This window comes from Pleurodeles waltl, chromosome 6 (assembly GCF_031143425.1).
Source record: "Pleurodeles waltl isolate 20211129_DDA chromosome 6, aPleWal1.hap1.20221129, whole genome shotgun sequence".
In the NCBI taxonomy this organism is placed as follows: Eukaryota; Metazoa; Chordata; class Amphibia; order Caudata; family Salamandridae; genus Pleurodeles; species Pleurodeles waltl.
In genome coordinates, this window is record NC_090445.1 from 73,717,158 (window position 1) to 73,734,749 (window position 17,592).

Sequence of the window (17,592 nt, forward strand, 5' to 3'; positions counted from 1 at the left end):
AATGTATGTGCAGGCTGGAACGCAGGTCAAAACAAATATCTGTGCATGACAGCTAGTGAACTCAAAATTAATCAAAGTTCTGAAAGCAGCTAAAAGATTAATCAACCCCAGGATTTGTGAAGGGCTTTCAAAATCTTTTGATCAGAAAATTGCTGAGAGTCATTACAAAACCCTACACCCTGTAGTTCATGGGAACAGTCCGATCTGGCAGAGTGGCAATCTTGGCACTCAGCAGTCTTTACACCAGCAGAGTTTCCTTGAGTGCAGAAGTGTACTGAATTGAGTGGGTCAGAGTCCCAATACTTGTAATAGAAAGTGCCTTTGATGTGGGAGATGACTTCACCAGATTTCTGTGAAGTGCACAGGTCCCCCTTTCAGCCCAGGCTCCAGACTATCAGTGGGTGGTAATCAGCCCCTCTGTGTAGGCTGTGGTCACTAACCTTTCAGATGTAAGTGGAAGCCCTTCCCAAACTCCTCCCCAGCAATATCAGAATAACAGAATAAATGTTCAGAGGTAAACATTGCTGTTCTGTTTACAAAGCAATGATATCATCCTGACCATGACCAACCAACTAAGGTTTAATCCAGCAACAAAGTGATAGGTGGGAGATATATTAACATACGATTCATGGTTTGGTGGGCTCCTACTCTAACCTGCCTTTTAATTTTCATGAAGCTTTACTGTTGATCAGTCACCTCCTCCAACACCTCAGCACACAGAGGCAACATTGACATGGAGTTTATGTTGGATGGCGCAGCTACTCTGGATGGCATCTACCACTAATATTGTTTTAGCTAGACGTTATGCTAGAAGTAGACCACAGTCTCTCTCTTCCTCTTCCAATATCAGCCTACACAATCTGATACTGCAGAGGCCTGGGAAGGAATAGGAATCCCTCAATAGCCTCATACTTCTCATTTGAAATATTAAACTTTTTAGAAAAATCATTTTTTTGAATCCTCTGCTGCAGGTTCTCAGACCCATTCGGCGTCACAGGGTAGACAGGGGTTACTGGGTCTCAAATGTAGTGGTTGAGGGTGTCTGCCACTGGTGTACTGGACTCCATCCTACTGTGGCTCTGCTGAGCCACATCAACCCATTCTGCACATGATTCTTAGGGTAGAGAGTGCAGCCAGTCATAGGCTTCTTGCAGAAGTCTATGACAGTGTGGAGAGCCCAAACTCAGAACTCAGCATACAACCAACAGGCCCAATAACTTCAAAGCCCAGTGGAGTGCTTGTCCTAAAAAACGGAATACTTTTTAACCACACAATACTATTAAATACTACAAAATATAACTTGATATATAAGCCAGTCATCCTCATTTTATCCTCCCTTTTGTCCTTACATCTGTCGAGCCCCCTCCAGCTAATCCTATCCAGGAGGACTCCTTAATGGCTGGTTCCCCCACAAGTTAGAGCGGAAGCATGAATCAAGACTAGGTGCAGTTCTATTTATACCCACAAGTCAAAAGGAACTCAGTTCACATTCTTGAGCAAAAACAGTCCCCTGAGTCACTGTGATGGTCAGTCAAGATCCCTGTTACGATGCATGCGGCCGCCTGGCTTCACTCTGCAGTGCAGGAGCACTGGCACTAGAGCTGCCAGATTCTGAAGTGGGTGGGCCACTGGTGTAACCAGGGTGGAGACTAATCAGTCTCTGCCATGGTTATACCCTTCGAAAGGTCCGAAAGGCTAGGAGTCATCAGAGGCTGACCTCTATATCCATCCCCCTAATTTAGATGGCCCGATGTACAGGTCAGTTTTCACTGCCTGTCGCTGCCTGGAAAATCCTGGCAGTATGGGGCAGTGAAAACAGCTCTATGCTTACCTCACCATCTGAAAGAATTCCCATGGTGAGGGGAGCATTTTATTTCAAAAAGAAAATCCCATCTCAGTGAAAATGAAAAAAAACAATAAGTCTGACAGACGGCTCCGTCATGTTGACGGAGCCGCACATCAAACTTACATTTAAAAAAGCACTCACAGGAACCGCTGTGACAGCAGGTCCTGCCAATGCTTTTAAAATGACCACCAGCTTGGCAATCATGTCTTAATTTGGCAGTCAAATTACCCTCTGCCTGGAGGACATTAAGCCCTCTGCCAGGTTGAAGGAGAAGACTGTCTGCCAAAGCGTAAATCGGACCAAGAATTTTTGTTATCCGAAGATACAGGTTGTTTAAAGCTACATATAACAAATTAGGTGCTCTAGCTTTATTGATAAAATTGCTAAAGACCTTCTCTCATCTTCAGAATGCAATGCTCCTCCCGTTGAAGAAAGTAGTGCCCAGTTGTGTTACAAGTCAGAGTGGCGAAATCCTGTGTCTCTGTTTTATCTCTTATCCCAATTACTTTTCCCTGGGTTTACTTCTAACCAACATATTACTTTGTGTATAGTTTGTCGTGGGTTCAGACAGTTTTGGAAGCATACGTCGCTCCCGCTAGGTCTGGCTTACAATATTGGTACTTTCTGACACTAATGAAGGTACGCTGATCTTCTTGTGCTCTAAATTTATAATCTTTTCTAACCTTCAATAACTCCACATCCTGCTGCTGACACTTCAATTCCATCTCAGTAATCCAGCTTCTTAGGACAAATTGCTGTTCTTCTAATTTCATTACTGTCTTCTTGATGCTCTGCAGAATTTTCTTCTCGCTCTCCTCCAGGTTGCTTAGGTAACGCAATTTCTCCTTCTTCAAAAATTCCTGGAGCTTCTCAAATTCATTAGTGATTTGCTCCCTCTGGCTCTTGAACTTGACCTGCAACATAAAAATAAATCATATACTCACAATGCTACCACCTCAGAAACATGTAATCCATTCATCAAGTGACTATGGGGCTGACAGGTTTTCTTGTCATTCAAGACAACTGGGGTGATTGAGGGCCATCATATATGTCATGCCAGGGACCGCGATGTCCGGTAGGGCAGTAGAAAGTATAGAAGTAGTTTTTGCCCCACATGGACATTTCCTGTACTACTATTTGATGTCTTTGTAGAAAAGAGGCATAGTTTTGTTGTCCACGAGAGACCAGAATGACTGCATTTCAAGCTTTATTAGAAATCTTTATGGGCAAGTTGTAATTGTGCCTAAGAACTGACCATTTGTCTTGAATTGCACTGTGGCAACACAGTGATGCTGATCTTAAGGTGCAGTAGGTTGTCTATTTGGTGAAGTGATCAGATCATGGGAAACGCTGCAGATTTGTAGCAGGTCCCACAGAAAAATACGGCAGAACCAGCCAAATATGTTTTGGAGCTTCTGGAGAGAATGCTGTACATTCCTGATATGTGTGTGGGTAAGCCTTAAAAGAACTAGACCTTCAACAGTGGACAGCTATTTGATTGAATGTAGGATTCTACAGAAACACAGGGCATCTCATTTTGTGGAAAGGGTGGCCATACAGTATTGGCATTTACATGTGTTAGACCAGTGGTCTTCAAACTTTTTATTGCCGTCCCCCAAACCCCTCCCCTTCCCATCATTAGTAGGAAAAAAAATATTCGCCCACAGCCCAGACTTTTTCACAATTATTCTAAATTTAAAAATGCAATCAAATACATGATGCCAAACATTCTATTCTGGTCAGACAGGCCTTACTAACATGTAAAGGTATCCAAAGTGTGATTGTTAGAAGAGGGGACAAGGGGTTTGAAGAGCATTTGGCCTCCCTCCCCTTTTGACACATACTCCCAGCTTGGGTGTAAATGACACAGGATCCCTTGAGTGGCCCCAGTTTGAAGACCCAGTGTTACATAGTATCCCCAACTGTACTAATGTGGCCACTAGTATCGAGTTTTTACTTTTCTTTTTGAGTGCTCCTTACATATTGTCCGTGCCTCCGGACGGTATATCTTGCCTCTGAAATATCCAGATGTAACACACGTAACTTTGCAACCAGCAACCAGGACTAGACCTATGAGCATCAGCATAAAAGGAGTAAGTGAATGCTAGTTAGACAGCTGGCATAGGTCAGTCCTCCGAGTCCTGGCTGCGCTACACAGTGAGGGTGATAACTTCTGAGAGGCAGGCAGGCTCGTGGGTGGGGTAGAGCAACAAGGCAATATTGAGGTTGTTGTAAGGTTAAAGCTAAGCCTCCACCCCTAGAAGAGCAAACGGCTAAGAACAGAGATTGACCCATATGTCACACAGCACTTGTTAGAAATTACCATTTTTGGTGTGGTATATGCCCAGATTTTATTACAAAACCGAAGGCTACTATTATGCTTTATTTTCTTGTAATAATTTAAATAGCAGCCAAGATAAACTACAGTTCCCATCATGCGTGGAGAAAAAACCTATGGCATAAAATCACAAACGCAGAAATCCAATTATGTAAGAGCAACTCTAAAATCTTTTGACGGAGAGCAACAAGTAGGTACGTGACTCCTCCTGAGTCAACTTGTTTAATTCGTTTTTAATTAATTTTTATAATATTTACAGATTGATTGTGGTTTTTAATGTTTATTGGTGATTCTTTGGGCATTCTATTTTTTATATTTTTATATTTTGGGGGCATTTTTTTTTACTTTAGGAGCTGCCAGCGCCCGTGTTTAGTGGTTCCGGCAGCCTCCATTTCTTCTATTTCTTTTCCGCTCGTAAGGCCATCTTTGGCCGCCATTTTTGTTAGCGGTTCAGCCGCTAGATCTCTCGGCTGAGGCTTTCCCAAGATGGGGTATTTAAAGCCTTCTGTTTGCCGGCCGCGCCGCTGAGGTGTGCCAGAGGCCAGCCCGTCTGCGTCCAGAAGAGCCCCGAGCCCAGAGATGCTGTTCCTTTTGACACTGCAGGTTGGTCTATTCTCCCTCACAATTACCTGCACTCCGAACCCCAATGATCTGCACTGTCCCTACGGACACTTTATGATTTTGCGACCCCTCACCATGCCCCAGTTGTTCTTGGAGACCCACAACCTCCCCTCCTTCTAAAAATTATTCTCATCAATTAGGCAAAATGTTTTTGCTTAATTGTCGCTCTTTGCCGGCACACTGCCTACATATTTACACCCTTTTAGAAGATCTCCAACCTGATACCTTATTTCTTACTGAAACATGGTTGCTGGAAAAGTCGTCTGTCGATATTTGTAGAACTTTACCATCTACTTATTCAATAGTCCATGTAGATAGACCTCACACAAGAGGGGGTGGCATTGCTATTATCCATAAGACAACGATTAAATGTGTTGCTTCGTCACTTGACATTCCGGGTTGCGAGAGCATGACTTTTACACTATATCTGTCGCCCATCTTCACCTTTTCTGCCATCCTTCTTTACCGGCCTCCAGGCTCTTGTGTGGCCAGCCTCATCTGTAAAACTCCCAATTTAACCATTCTCGGAGATTTTAATATTCATTTCGAGAATGTAGACTGTTCTCATGCTAAATCCTTATTAGCTTTTTTGACTGCTTTAGACCTGACCCAATATTCGACTGCACCCACCCACCTTAAAGGCCACACTATTGACCTTATATTCAGTAACGCTCCGGATTTCGCGATTTTTACTCCTCTGCCCCTACTCTGCTTATAGGAGTGAGAGAACGACAAAAGGTAATGATATGTCCACTCTTTAGGTGCACAGCCCAGGACTAAAATATCGAGGCGAATCTGGTCAAAATTGGTGCCCACTGAATGTCATAATGCACTTCGCGCCTCTTCTATGACCCATAATCACTCGGCTTTGACTACTGCAGAGTCGTTTGATAAATGGATCTCTACCTCTCTGCTTTGCCCATTAAAACAAGATTAAAGAAAACCACTCACAAGACCTTCCTTGGTTTTAACCTTTTCCGATAGAACGTAAAAAGAATTGTAAAAAACTGGAACGAATTTGGAGGAAGAACTACAGCCTTCCCTCCAAGGAGGCTTATAGGCAATCCATCAGACGCTACCATCAGAATATTAAAGCAGCTCAGACTACTTACTATAGCACCAAATTAGAAGAATCATCTAACTCCCAAAAATAAATATTTCAGATCTTTAAAGAACTTACCTTGGCTCCTCAAACTGACTCTCCTATAGAGGCATCTATCAAACACAGAAACCTGTTAGCTGCTCATTTCCCGGACAAAATCATCAAAATATACTCGGCATTTCCTCCTTCTTCACCTAAAGAACCCCTGGACGGTCAGTCCATTGATCCCTTTTTTTCGGGAATGGCATTAAATGTTTTCCAACCTCTTACAGACACTTTGGTAACCAACTTTCTTCTTAACATTAAATCTGGTTCTCCTCTTGACCCCGCTCCTCCTGCCATTTTGTCGTTGGCTTTAGACATTATTGTTCTGCCACTAACAAAAATTCTAAATCATTCTTTATCTCTGGGCTGTTTGCCTCAATCTTTTAAGCACGCCGTAGACCCATTGCTCTTCTCCCTAAATTAGCAAAGGTCCTAGAAAAACATGTTAATCATCAATTGACTAGCTATCTAGAGAACCAGGAGCTTCTGGATCCCTCTCAAATGGGTTTCAGAGCCCAACACAGTACTGAGTCCTCTCTGTTAGCAGTCACTGAATCTGCCCGGCAACTTCTAGATCAAGGTGGTCATGCTGCCATCATCCTACTTAATTTAGTGCAGCATTCGATACCGTGGACCATAACCTCCTCTGCTATAGACTCTCTAAGATGGGGATAGAAGGTACTGCTTTTTCTTGGCTCTCATCTTTCCTTACGGGAAGATCGTTTCAAGTTTTAGACCGCTCATTTTTGTCAGATACTTATCCTCTGACTTGTGGAGTTCCTCAGGGCTCTTCCTTAAGCCTGACTCTCTTTAATAGTTATTTATCCTCCTTGGCCAAAGTTGTCTCCCCTCACAACCTCTCAATGGTCACCTACGCTGATGACACCCAGTTGGTAGTATCCCTCTCTAGTACTGGGCATTCCTCTTCTGCCAGTCTCTCCCGCTGTTTGATGGACATTGCCAATTGGATGACTCTATCTAAATTGAAATTTAACTATGGAAAATCAGAGGTAATGATTGTGGGTAATGGCTCTCCTGCTATCCCCTTGACCCTACACTCAGAGGCCTTCAGTAGCCTTCCCCCCCCCCCAAGACACACATCAAAAGCCTTGGTTTTTGCCTTGAGCCCAGTTTAACTATGGAGCTCCAGTTCAAAAAGGTTTCTTCTATGTGCTTTGGTCTTTTAAGATCTCTTAGGAAGATTTTTAATCTTCTACCTCCCATGGCCAGAAGAATCCTTATTCAGGCTCTGATTCTCTCTCGTCTCGATTATGGCAACTTCCTGTTCCTCAGCTCTCCGGACTATGTATAAAAAAGCTTCAAGCTGTACAGAATGCTGCAGCCGGACTCCTTACTAATCTACCCAGACATCCTTCTGCAAAGCCAGCTCTTGTAGCACTCCACTGGCTGCCCATAAAACAGCGTATTCAATTTAAAGCCTTGTTTGGTCCACAAAGCCCGACATAACAAGGGTCCCCTCTTTCTCAGACATCGCTTTTCTGTCCATGTCCTTGCTAGATTTTTGCGGTCTTCCACCTCCCGGCAAGTTCATATAGCACGATTTAAGAGATCCTGGGGAGGTAACTCCTTCTCGGTCAAAGCTGCCTGGCTCTGGAACTCCCTTCCTTCAGAGCTTCGTCATGAACCCTCGGAACGTCAGTTTAGGAAGAATCTAAAAACGATCTTTTTTGTAGCAAACCCTTTGCCCTAATTTTTTTAAAATTCTGTTTATTTTTTCCCCTTAGGAGTCCTTCACGTACCTTAGCGCTGGGATGCCCTAGGGTAGCTATGTGCTCTATAAAACCATAAAACTAAAAACTAAACAAGTCCTCTTTTCTTTCTGGTTGCAGTCAAGCTAAGTACTTTATTATCCTTTGTTTCCTATATAATTTAATTGTGTGTATATTTCCATTTAAATTTATACTTGTGCTGTGGTTTGGTTGACAGAACTTTTGACCTGACTTTACCATTTGCTTAGTGCAGTCAAACTGTCACTTGCTGACAGATATTCTGCTCAGGAGCCTCACTGAGCCACACACTTGCTGCTGCTTTGCACTCACTCTTCAGAACACTGCAGCCCTTCTATATCTCTCTTCCTCTGCAATGTGTCAAAAGGAAGCCACGATATCAGGGAGCGTCTCCCTGGCTTTGGTGACCCAGAGAGCTCTGTTTTAGGAAGCCGTCTCCTTCGCCCTTGGCCTGCCTCCCTCCCTGCCCCACGCACAGGGACCCAACTATTGGTGGCGCCTGAAGCTTCCCCTTTGATTTCCCACAGGCAGTTCTCAACTGCGTGAATTTAAGACTGCTCCTGTGATTTAAAAAAATAAATGCTTGGGTATTTAAACAAAAATATCGAAACACATAACTTTCGGCATAATTGCCAATTTTATTGCCTCTGCCCTCATTTCTAACTTCAGTTGGTTTTATTTATAATGGAGTCATATACTGAAGAAGAGGTGGATCAAATCCTCAGAGACACTATAAGCTCTTTTATTAAAAGACTCTGAACAGCAAGCTGCCTCTGGTTCTCTGCTCAATATTTCTAAGACAACTGAAGTTTCTGTGCAAAACATTTGGCACGAGATGCTAACTCAAAAGATATTAGTTCAATAAAAACGTTAAAAAACATAATTTAGAACAAATGGATAAACTCAAAGACTCTCCAAACTTAGAACCTCTTTTTGAGAGGTTGAACTAAATTAAATTACCTATTCATGTTGTACAATCACATGAACGATGTGGGTGACATAGATACTGATATGGACAAGGATGGTCCAGAACAAAATGATCTGGCATGGGCCTCCAGAGAAGAGGTGTAAACACTTCCTAATGAATTGGGAGAGTCTACTTCTTACTCTATTTCTATAGGACAAACAGTCCTGGATTTCTCAGGTCAACCTTTGTTTTGCCCACTCTAGTACAACCCCCAAATTCAAGAGAATAGTCTCTATATGAGCATGTATCACAACATGTGCCACCTAAATTGAGACAACCTTTGCATAGGATAATGCGTAATAGAGTCCGGTCCGAATGTTTACTGCCGTTGTTACCTAAAAACATAACTGGTACTCCCACAATAGATCCAAATATGCTGCTTTTTTCACTGTATGGATCCCAAAAAAGAAGTGGATAAGTCATTGACTAATTGGTAAAACAGGATTTTAGATTTTACTAGTGTTCTTACAAAAACCCTAGATTTAGCAGAGGACGCAAGAATTGAGGGCACACAAATGGACCCTTTAACCTTAACCAGTTGGGCACAGAAAACAATGTGTATCTTAGGCAATGCCAATTTAGCTATGAGGCAAGAGCTTACTCTTAAAGACTGACCCCAAACTGGAAACCTTGCCAACTAAAGAAATGGTCAGGAAGCTAATGGATTACTCTTTAATATTGCCTTCATCAAAGAACTGAATAAATGTGTGGCTAATTTGCATCAATAGACAAGGCGCAGTCTTTTTTTTACAAAACATGTTTGGGCATTAGATTTTTGGCAGTGCCAGAAAAAAGGCAGGAGCCGGTCTGCCCGCTTTTATACCTCAAGAGGTGGATTCAACCAAACCAGAGTCTCCTTTGGATGGCAACAAGACCTCAAATTACAATTTTACTCTTAGCCCGTCATCAGTTTGAAAACTTTCAACAATTACATGGTTTACCACCATTTAGCAAAGACATTTTTTCAATTCGAAGGACTATCCTTCAGTCTTTCTTTGGCACCTTGGTGTTTCACTAGGGTCATGACACTTGTCATAACACACAAGAGCACACCTGGCTACTTTCTTCTTCTGGCTCAGGGCAAAGACTAGATGTTAATTAATCTAACAAATCTTGTGACTCTTTTCCAGAATCTGGGATTCCTTGCCAACAAAGGCAAATCTGCATTGCAACCTGTCCAACAGATGGAGTTTCTGAGTTTCGTAATAGACTCAGATGACTCAATTTTTCAACTTCCAAACAAGAAAGTTTCTCTCATAAAAGAGATAACTCAAATTTTAACTTGATCCAATTTATCGCTCAGGTTTTTAGCACAAACTGTGGGTCTGCTATCATCCTCAATCCAGGCTACATTTTCCACGTCCCCTGCATTATCAGGCCTTACAAAGGTTAAAAATTTGCCATCTCTGAAAGAGTATCTCTTATTGCAATACTATTCAATTAGATCAAGAGTCCTGTTCTGAAGTCCAATGGTGGTTAGACCACTTAGAAACATGCAAAGCAATTTTCTCTACAGCACTAGATATTGTTTTAGAATGCAATGCCACCTGGACTTGTTGGGGGCTCAAGATCTGGGCTCAAGATGTGGGCAGTTCTCGACATGGTCGCAAGAGGGTCATCGCTGCACATCAACTGTTGATGCCTGCAGGTTCCTTTCCAAAAAACAAACAAAAGAAATTGCTCCATACTCCTTTGTATGGACAATCTCTCAGCAGTTTGGTACATAAACGGTCTGGGAAGTACAAGAGTAAGACCATTGGATAAATCAGCGAAACATGTTTGGGACTTCTGCCTTCAAAACTAAATCTCAGTTTAGGCAGAATATCTATTAGGAAATCTAAATGTAAAGCAAATTAGTGCTCCAGGAATCTTCGGTATGCCCGACATGTTCATCCTACAACTGTCAACAAGACTTATCTATCTAGCTAAAGTATACATTTCCCCCTTTTGTTATATTCTCTTGAGTTCTAACCCAGTTCAATGCCAAAAAGCCCACTTACTATTGATCACCCTGTCAACCCTAGATCAACCCTGAATCCCTACGGCCCAAGAACTATGAGTAATCATACAGATCAGCCTAGATGGTCTGGACTAGCCGGTGCATGGACAGTGGTGCAGGTCCCTTTTCAACATATATAACATTAGTGGTTAATTTTCTGGCTTCCCACAGAAAGGCATACAGGACAGTCAATACACACAGAACAGCAATTATCAGGAGAGCATACATATACAAGTGGGTGGTAAACCGGTGGGTAACATGATTTAATATGTCATCCTTTTAAGGGCACAAGATTTTGTAACCCTCCTTTAACCAAGTACAATCTATTGTTATCCTCATTTTTTTTCAATTGGCCTCACAATACCTCTTAATCACTGAAATTACCCTCTGCAAAAGTAACTGTCATTCTCTGTCTAGTTTCCTTAACTTGTATTTGTCATATATATGAACAGCAAGCCAGGGCACACCAAAACAATTCTGAGTAGTTGAACCAAGTGGTCAGTCAATAAGAGTCAAGGTCCAAGGAGTAAGTAACAGCCGGATATTTATTGAAGTATGCACCAGTGTGGTCAATATTCAGGTCAAAGACCACATGATAAGCAAAAAGTCCAACACGAACAGCCAACACTGTGTTTCGTCTTCTAGACTTTGTCAAGGCTGTAGAATGAATATACAATATGTACTGATTGGTAACATACAACATGAACTACTTCCAAAACAATATATACATCAAGTTAAAGTAAAAAGGCTGAATCAAGTGGTCCAAAATGCCTAAATGAACTGGCATGTGAAAGTAAAAGTAGTGCAAAGAGTAAGGGATGCGCACCGTGCTTAAACATTGGTGCATGCTGGAAAAAAGTGCAAAAGTTCAGAAGAGGAAAAAAGTAAATTATAGTTGCTAATATAAACAAGGAGTCAGTCAACCAGAAAATCCTGTGATATATACACACTGATGTGGAAATGTGCAGGTAACCAAAGAACACAGATATCCCATGTGCGTGAAAACAAAGAAAGAAAAAAGACCAAAGACCCAATGAACATCGGATTTAATACCTTCAAAATGTAGGTATGGCGAGTAGGAGTTCCATGAGAAGCGTATGGTTGTCTCAACTCCAAATAGATTAATATAAGCTAGTAGTGTAACGGAAATAGCAGGCCATGATAAGCCTGAAAAGGAAAAATACACATCAAGAAACATTGCAAAACACGTGACCCAAAAATACCGAACTGCGTGCACTGTGGCATGAAATATAAGGAACAGTAGGGAGACTGGTGTGGAAAAACAGCAAAACCATGGGTCAGTAAGGTGGAGTGAAAAAATAAAGCGAGAGGCGTTCGACTGCGGTGATGAAACCAAGGCGAAGAATGCCAAAACAAATGGGGAAGGCATTAATCCCAAAAAACAAACATTGGGATTCTGAGAACACAGAATAAAGTAAAACAACTGAAAATACAGCGCACCCTCAGGGAACTGGGCGAGCGTCAAAATTATTATGAACTAAATGCACAAGGCGATCGGTGAATATATGCCCCAGGTAAGGGTATCATAATGAACAGCACCTCATTTTTGGGGGCTCATTCTACTGAGGGTGTCCTGGAATCTAAAGTCCTTTGAGCTGATACGGGTCTGGATGACATTCTCAAATCTGTTGATTGGTCAAATGTTTCAACATTTAGAACCTTTTTTTGCAAGCCTATTTGTCTTGTCTCTAATTCAGTAGTTGCTATGCTTTAAACTAGCCTCCTATCTTATAATACAAAGCAGAATTTCTTAGCTTTAGTGAAAGACGTCTTGATTTTATTAAAGACAAGGAGGCTTGTCCAAACGCATTCACATTTTAACCCTCCCTTTCTTTCCTATAGTGCCTGTCTCAACCACAAACCAGACATATTAAAAAAGACTTCCAAACTGGGGATACTCTAGAAAGACATCATTGTTCAACTCTCAGTCAGTTCTTCTCCAATCAGGGGGAATATGGTGCTACAGGTGGCTCTTCTACACAGTCCCTGCATAGTCTTCTTCTTTTGGATTTCACTAGAGAACTTTTAACTCTACTAATGCCTTTAACAATTGTTATGGTTCCTGTTCCTACATTTCAAACTTCTTGATCTGCTCCTGCGAGAAAAGGGGACTTATTGCTCCCAGTCAAGAGAAGATTTATACAGTTTCTTTTAAATGTTTAGTTGTGACTGTAGTTTTTTCTGTAAGTATGATAGAACAGTAGTTTATCTTGGCTGTTATTTAAATAAATGCAAGACAAGAAAGCAGAGGAGCCTTTAACCCTTTAATAAAAATAAGGCCTTTTTTGCTAAAGCTAATAAAATCTCTATTTTTCCCTTCTTTTGCTAAACTTGTTTTTTTAGTTGCCTATAGAAATGTCTACTTTACTCCTGTTAACCAGTGGTAAAGTGCTTTTGCTCTCCCTTCCAAACATGGTACATTAGGCATACCCCTGATTGGTACATTTAATTTACTTGCAAGTCCCTAGCATAGGGTATTACAATGTACCCGGATCCTATACATTAAATGCTACTAGTGGGCTGCAGCACTCACTGCTACCCATTAAAGAACAGCCTGTAGTGCAGTTTAATACTGCAGTTTCGGCCTGGCAAAATAGACCTTTTGCAAGGCCTAAACCTTTCGTTTTAATACTTTTAAATACTGCTAAGATAGTACCTAATTGTCAGTAGGGCAGGGTGCATTCTATTTAAAAAGTAGGACATGTATATTTAATGCTTTACATGTCCTGGCAGTGAAATATCTTCAATGTCATTTTTCATTGTGGTAGGGCTGGCTCTCCCGTAGAATAACATTGTTTTACCCTATTACATTTGATAAATGCTAAATTCAGTTTGGAAGGAGCGAGGAAAATATTTCACAGACTCATTTTAAAAGTAATCTAAACTCAAATTTAACTGTAAAGTAAGGATTTCATTTACTACTTTGGAAATTACATTTCTAAAAAGTTGCCATTTTCCTGCCTAAAGTTTCTAGAGCCTTTCTGTGAGTGGCCAGCTATCCCTGGACTGTTGATGGCTCCCGCAAGAGGGAACATGTATTGCTTCCAGACAGAAGACAAAGGGCTTTGGTGTGGAGAGTTGTTGCCTTGGCAGGAAGGGCTGGGGCCTGTATCCTCCTGTCTTAAGGAAAACGTGAACTGCTTACCTTGAACCCAGGGCCCCAGAAGTGACTCCAAGGGTCAGTTGGCTGACCTCCTGTGTGAGCTACAGGGATACAACAAGCTACAATAGGCTTTTCCTGCAGTTGTCCAGGGGCAATTGGACCAGGACTTCATACTACTGTTTGGTTTCTATCTGACACCATGTGAGTCTATTAGTGCCTCCGTTGAGGTCCTGGTGGCTTTAAAAGTATACTTCTGTGGTGGATCGGGACTTAAAGGACTAAAAGACTGAAGGTACAATCTTAAACCAGGGTGAACTTGGTTAGTGCATCAGACCAGTGATCCATTGCAGTCAGTGTCTAATTGCGCATGGGTCTTGTTCTATTTACCGCGACTATTGACAACCACTTTGTGATTCTTGGCACTATTTCTCCTTAAAACCTAGAAAATTCATAACTCCAGTTCAACCTATTGAATTTTTGTCATTTTGGTATATTACATTTTACTCTGTTTTTTTTTAAATTCAGGTTTTTTTTATTACCTTATTATCTTTAGATACTCCATCAATACTATACACGTTACTTTTAAAGCTAAGCCTGTCTGCACTGTGCCATCACTACCAGTTGGTTGTACTCAAAATTGTGGTTATTATTTTAAATGGGTTCTCAACCTTTCAATAAAAACAATATATACTGTATACCCACTAGAGAGGCTTTAGATAAGGCAGTTGGGGCAGGATTGGGTCTGCTATTTGGGTACAGCTGAATCGGTAGGCTACCACATACATATGATCACAGCATGGTAGATATTGCACCTCTGTTCAGTGTAGGTCTACACTTGTTTCAAACACATAGCTACAAACAGCTATGTGACTGATAGACGCTGACTGCTTCAACCGTAATCACACAGAGTATTTGACACAATTCATTTGTCCGACAAAATATTATTAATTGTTTAACATTTACTCTTTCATCAGCATTTTGCATGATGATAGAATAAGTCTGGAGTGGTTTGTCTAGTATTTTTTTAATCCAGTGCCAGTTAAGATTCTTTAAAACAGGGCTCTCAAATGCATAGCTCAGGAGCTACTGGTAGCTCACCAGTACCCTTGAAGTAGCTACATGTAGTGCAACCCAGCACAGTAAGCAATTCAGAGAGTCTAGCCACTTTAAGGAGGGTAATTGTTTATAGGCGAGTTTAACAACATACATGCCAAACTCCACAACTATTTATTTTCCACATATATGAAAACATGGAGTAAAGAACAGTACATTTATATTTACTAATACCTACATATTTTCATGCTATTCTATTAGTCAACATTCTGGATATGATATTTTGGTATGACAGTTGATCATTACTAGTAATCCCGCAAGGTATTGCCGCTATATTGACTGTATTTGATGTGGTCACTACTGCAACAATGGTCAAAGCCAATTTTCACTGATCAGAAGTAGCTCTCATTACAGAAAAGGATGGAGACTCTGGGCTTCACATGTAGAAATGCACGTTTACAATATCCTTGTTACCATCACCCCTTGGACTGTGGTCAGCTCCCCAGAGAAGACACCCAAGTACAAATCAGGGATACAGTTGATCACCTTAACACAACATCCAAACAAAATCCTTGGAAAACCCTGGGGTTTTGAAGTGACTTTATCCCTTTATATTTGTGGATGCTGCATGTGGTAGTTTCAAAGCGCAGTCAGGAAAACCCTTATCTAGGTATGGTCAACCCCTGATACAAATTCTGTGGTCTTGTTGGAAACTTGTAAAGTGAGACAAAGTATGGAGAGCTTGCTGTACGATACTGGTATATCGGTTACTTTTTTCTTACCTCTACTTGTGTTACCTTCATATCTTCTTTGCGATGCTGTTCTAGCATATCGTTCAGTTCTTTCTTCAAATAGTCTAGATACCTTTGAAACTTCTCCTAAAAGAAGAAAGTCTATATTTTCAAAACCATAAACATATTGTGCAACTGTCCTTCAGTGGTTGAGATACATACTTTAAATTTGTCTTTTAATAAAAGTGTCTGTTATTGCCAAAGGTACATAAAGATGCCTCTTGTATGTTATCAGAGCAATACATCCAAGGGCATGCTACAAAGGCACCCTACCTGGGGAGTAACTTCTATGGCAAGTTATGTTGGCAGTACACCTGATGTTTTATCTGGGTAGTAATTCTGTAAACCATACTCTCTGTGCAAACACCCCAAATGACATGTTCTGCTGGGCAAGTAACTTCTGATATTCATTGGTACAGGTTAGTTTTTATTTGAATACTGGGTTGTTCTTAAGTGCCATATTTTGGTGATTTCATATTTTTGGCATATGAATGCTGATGATGAGCATTTTTTAGGCACATGATTTATCATGACGTGTAATCATTGGGAAAGGGATTTTGTGGATTTGCCTTGTTCTCTAGTTATGATGATACACTTGTTACCAAAGGTATTACAATTGAATAGCGTATGGTCTATGATTATCAAGAAAGGGGATTAGCAGACTGTTTGCTGGACTTGAAGCGTAAATATTGAATGTAGGATTGCCTCCTACAGGAGTCCAGTATTTGCCTATTTCCCAAGATGAATTATACATTAGCATCACTTTTGTTGACCAGAAGGTAGTGTTTGTTTTTAGAAGAACTTGCTGTAGACCATTGGGTCGTAGGGCTCCCTCTCTCTGCACGGCTTTTTAGTATTAATATTTTCAGTTGTCTTTCTTTATAAGCAGTCAAGATGTTGTCATTCTGCTTTGTGCAGAGGATTCTAACTTCTGGACAGTGACACAATTCTTCTGCTGTCCCAACAAAAAACATTGTTATCTTGATACTTTGCAAAGTATTTCAAACTGAGGTAATTAACCCATGTTGGCTCTGAGATGTCAATGTTCTTTGCAGTGAAACAACTTATTTGTACATGGTTGACAGCTTTCCAAAATTCTTTCAAACTTTTACTATTGCTTGCGTACAGCAGCTTAGCCCTGAATTGATCATAATATTCCTTTTTTGCTGCCCAAGCCTCTTTTTTATATTTTTGCCTTATCATTCTGCGTTTCACCACTTGTGTTAAATAACATGGCTTTTTCTTTAAATACTCACAATTCTCAATTGTTCTTTTTGTTTGCTCTGTTTGAGGGCCTCAGTGATCCACTGAATTCAATTGTTTGTCAAACTGTATAATGTGCTTTGTTAGGAGTGGTATTAGGTTACAGCAGAAGACATTTCTTGGTGAATTTCTACCACTATTGTATAGGATTACCAGCAGAGGTCCTTGCTAAGGAGTGCGCACTGCACCTTGATGTCCTCTGACAGCAAACCATTCTATTTCAATCTCTTATGATTTGCTGTGTATGTGGGAGTAGTTAGGTTTGTTGCTTGGGGAATAGTCCTACTGGATACCACTCACCTGGAGCAAATAGTCAATATTTGAGCGGCAGTCAATTTTGAAACATGAAATGTGTTTACTCAAGGAAAGAGTTACTAACGTGTAGCAAATTATGGAATTACTCTTGAAAGGAGATGTATACCCAGGCGGGAGGTTGATCCTCAAGGATTGTTCCATTTATAACACGCAAACCAGTCGAGATAAATGCTCTCAAAATATTTTCCCAGATTTAATCTCGTCTATCACGTGTCGTGTAACCTGGTTGGGTAAATTCCACATAAGGTATTAGGCTTTCATTTTGTTCCTCTTCATGTGGTAGAGACAGGTTTGTGTTAATGCCCTCAACGTAAGTGTAGAAGCATTATTAGGTTCTGCTTTGAGGTCTATCATTGGTAAATGTAGTTTGCTCACATAGT

The 17,592-nt window shown here is 41.0% G+C and overlaps 1 protein-coding gene across 4 annotated transcripts in view; it reads right to left on the reverse strand.

Moving 5' to 3' along the window:
• The window catches only part of LOC138299221 (E3 ubiquitin-protein ligase TRIM39-like), a 202,725-nt gene that overhangs the window by 160,441 nt on the left and 24,692 nt on the right, over window positions 1-17,592 (reverse strand). For all 4 annotated transcript variants that reach the window (XM_069237348.1, XM_069237346.1, XM_069237347.1 and 1 more), the window contains exons 2-3: window positions 15,626-15,721; window positions 2,530-2,760 (exon numbers count right to left, since the gene is read on the reverse strand). In XM_069237348.1, coding sequence (XP_069093449.1) covers window positions 2,530-2,760; window positions 15,626-15,721 — 327 coding nt within the window. The remainder of the gene's footprint in view (window positions 1-2,529; window positions 2,761-15,625; window positions 15,722-17,592) is intronic.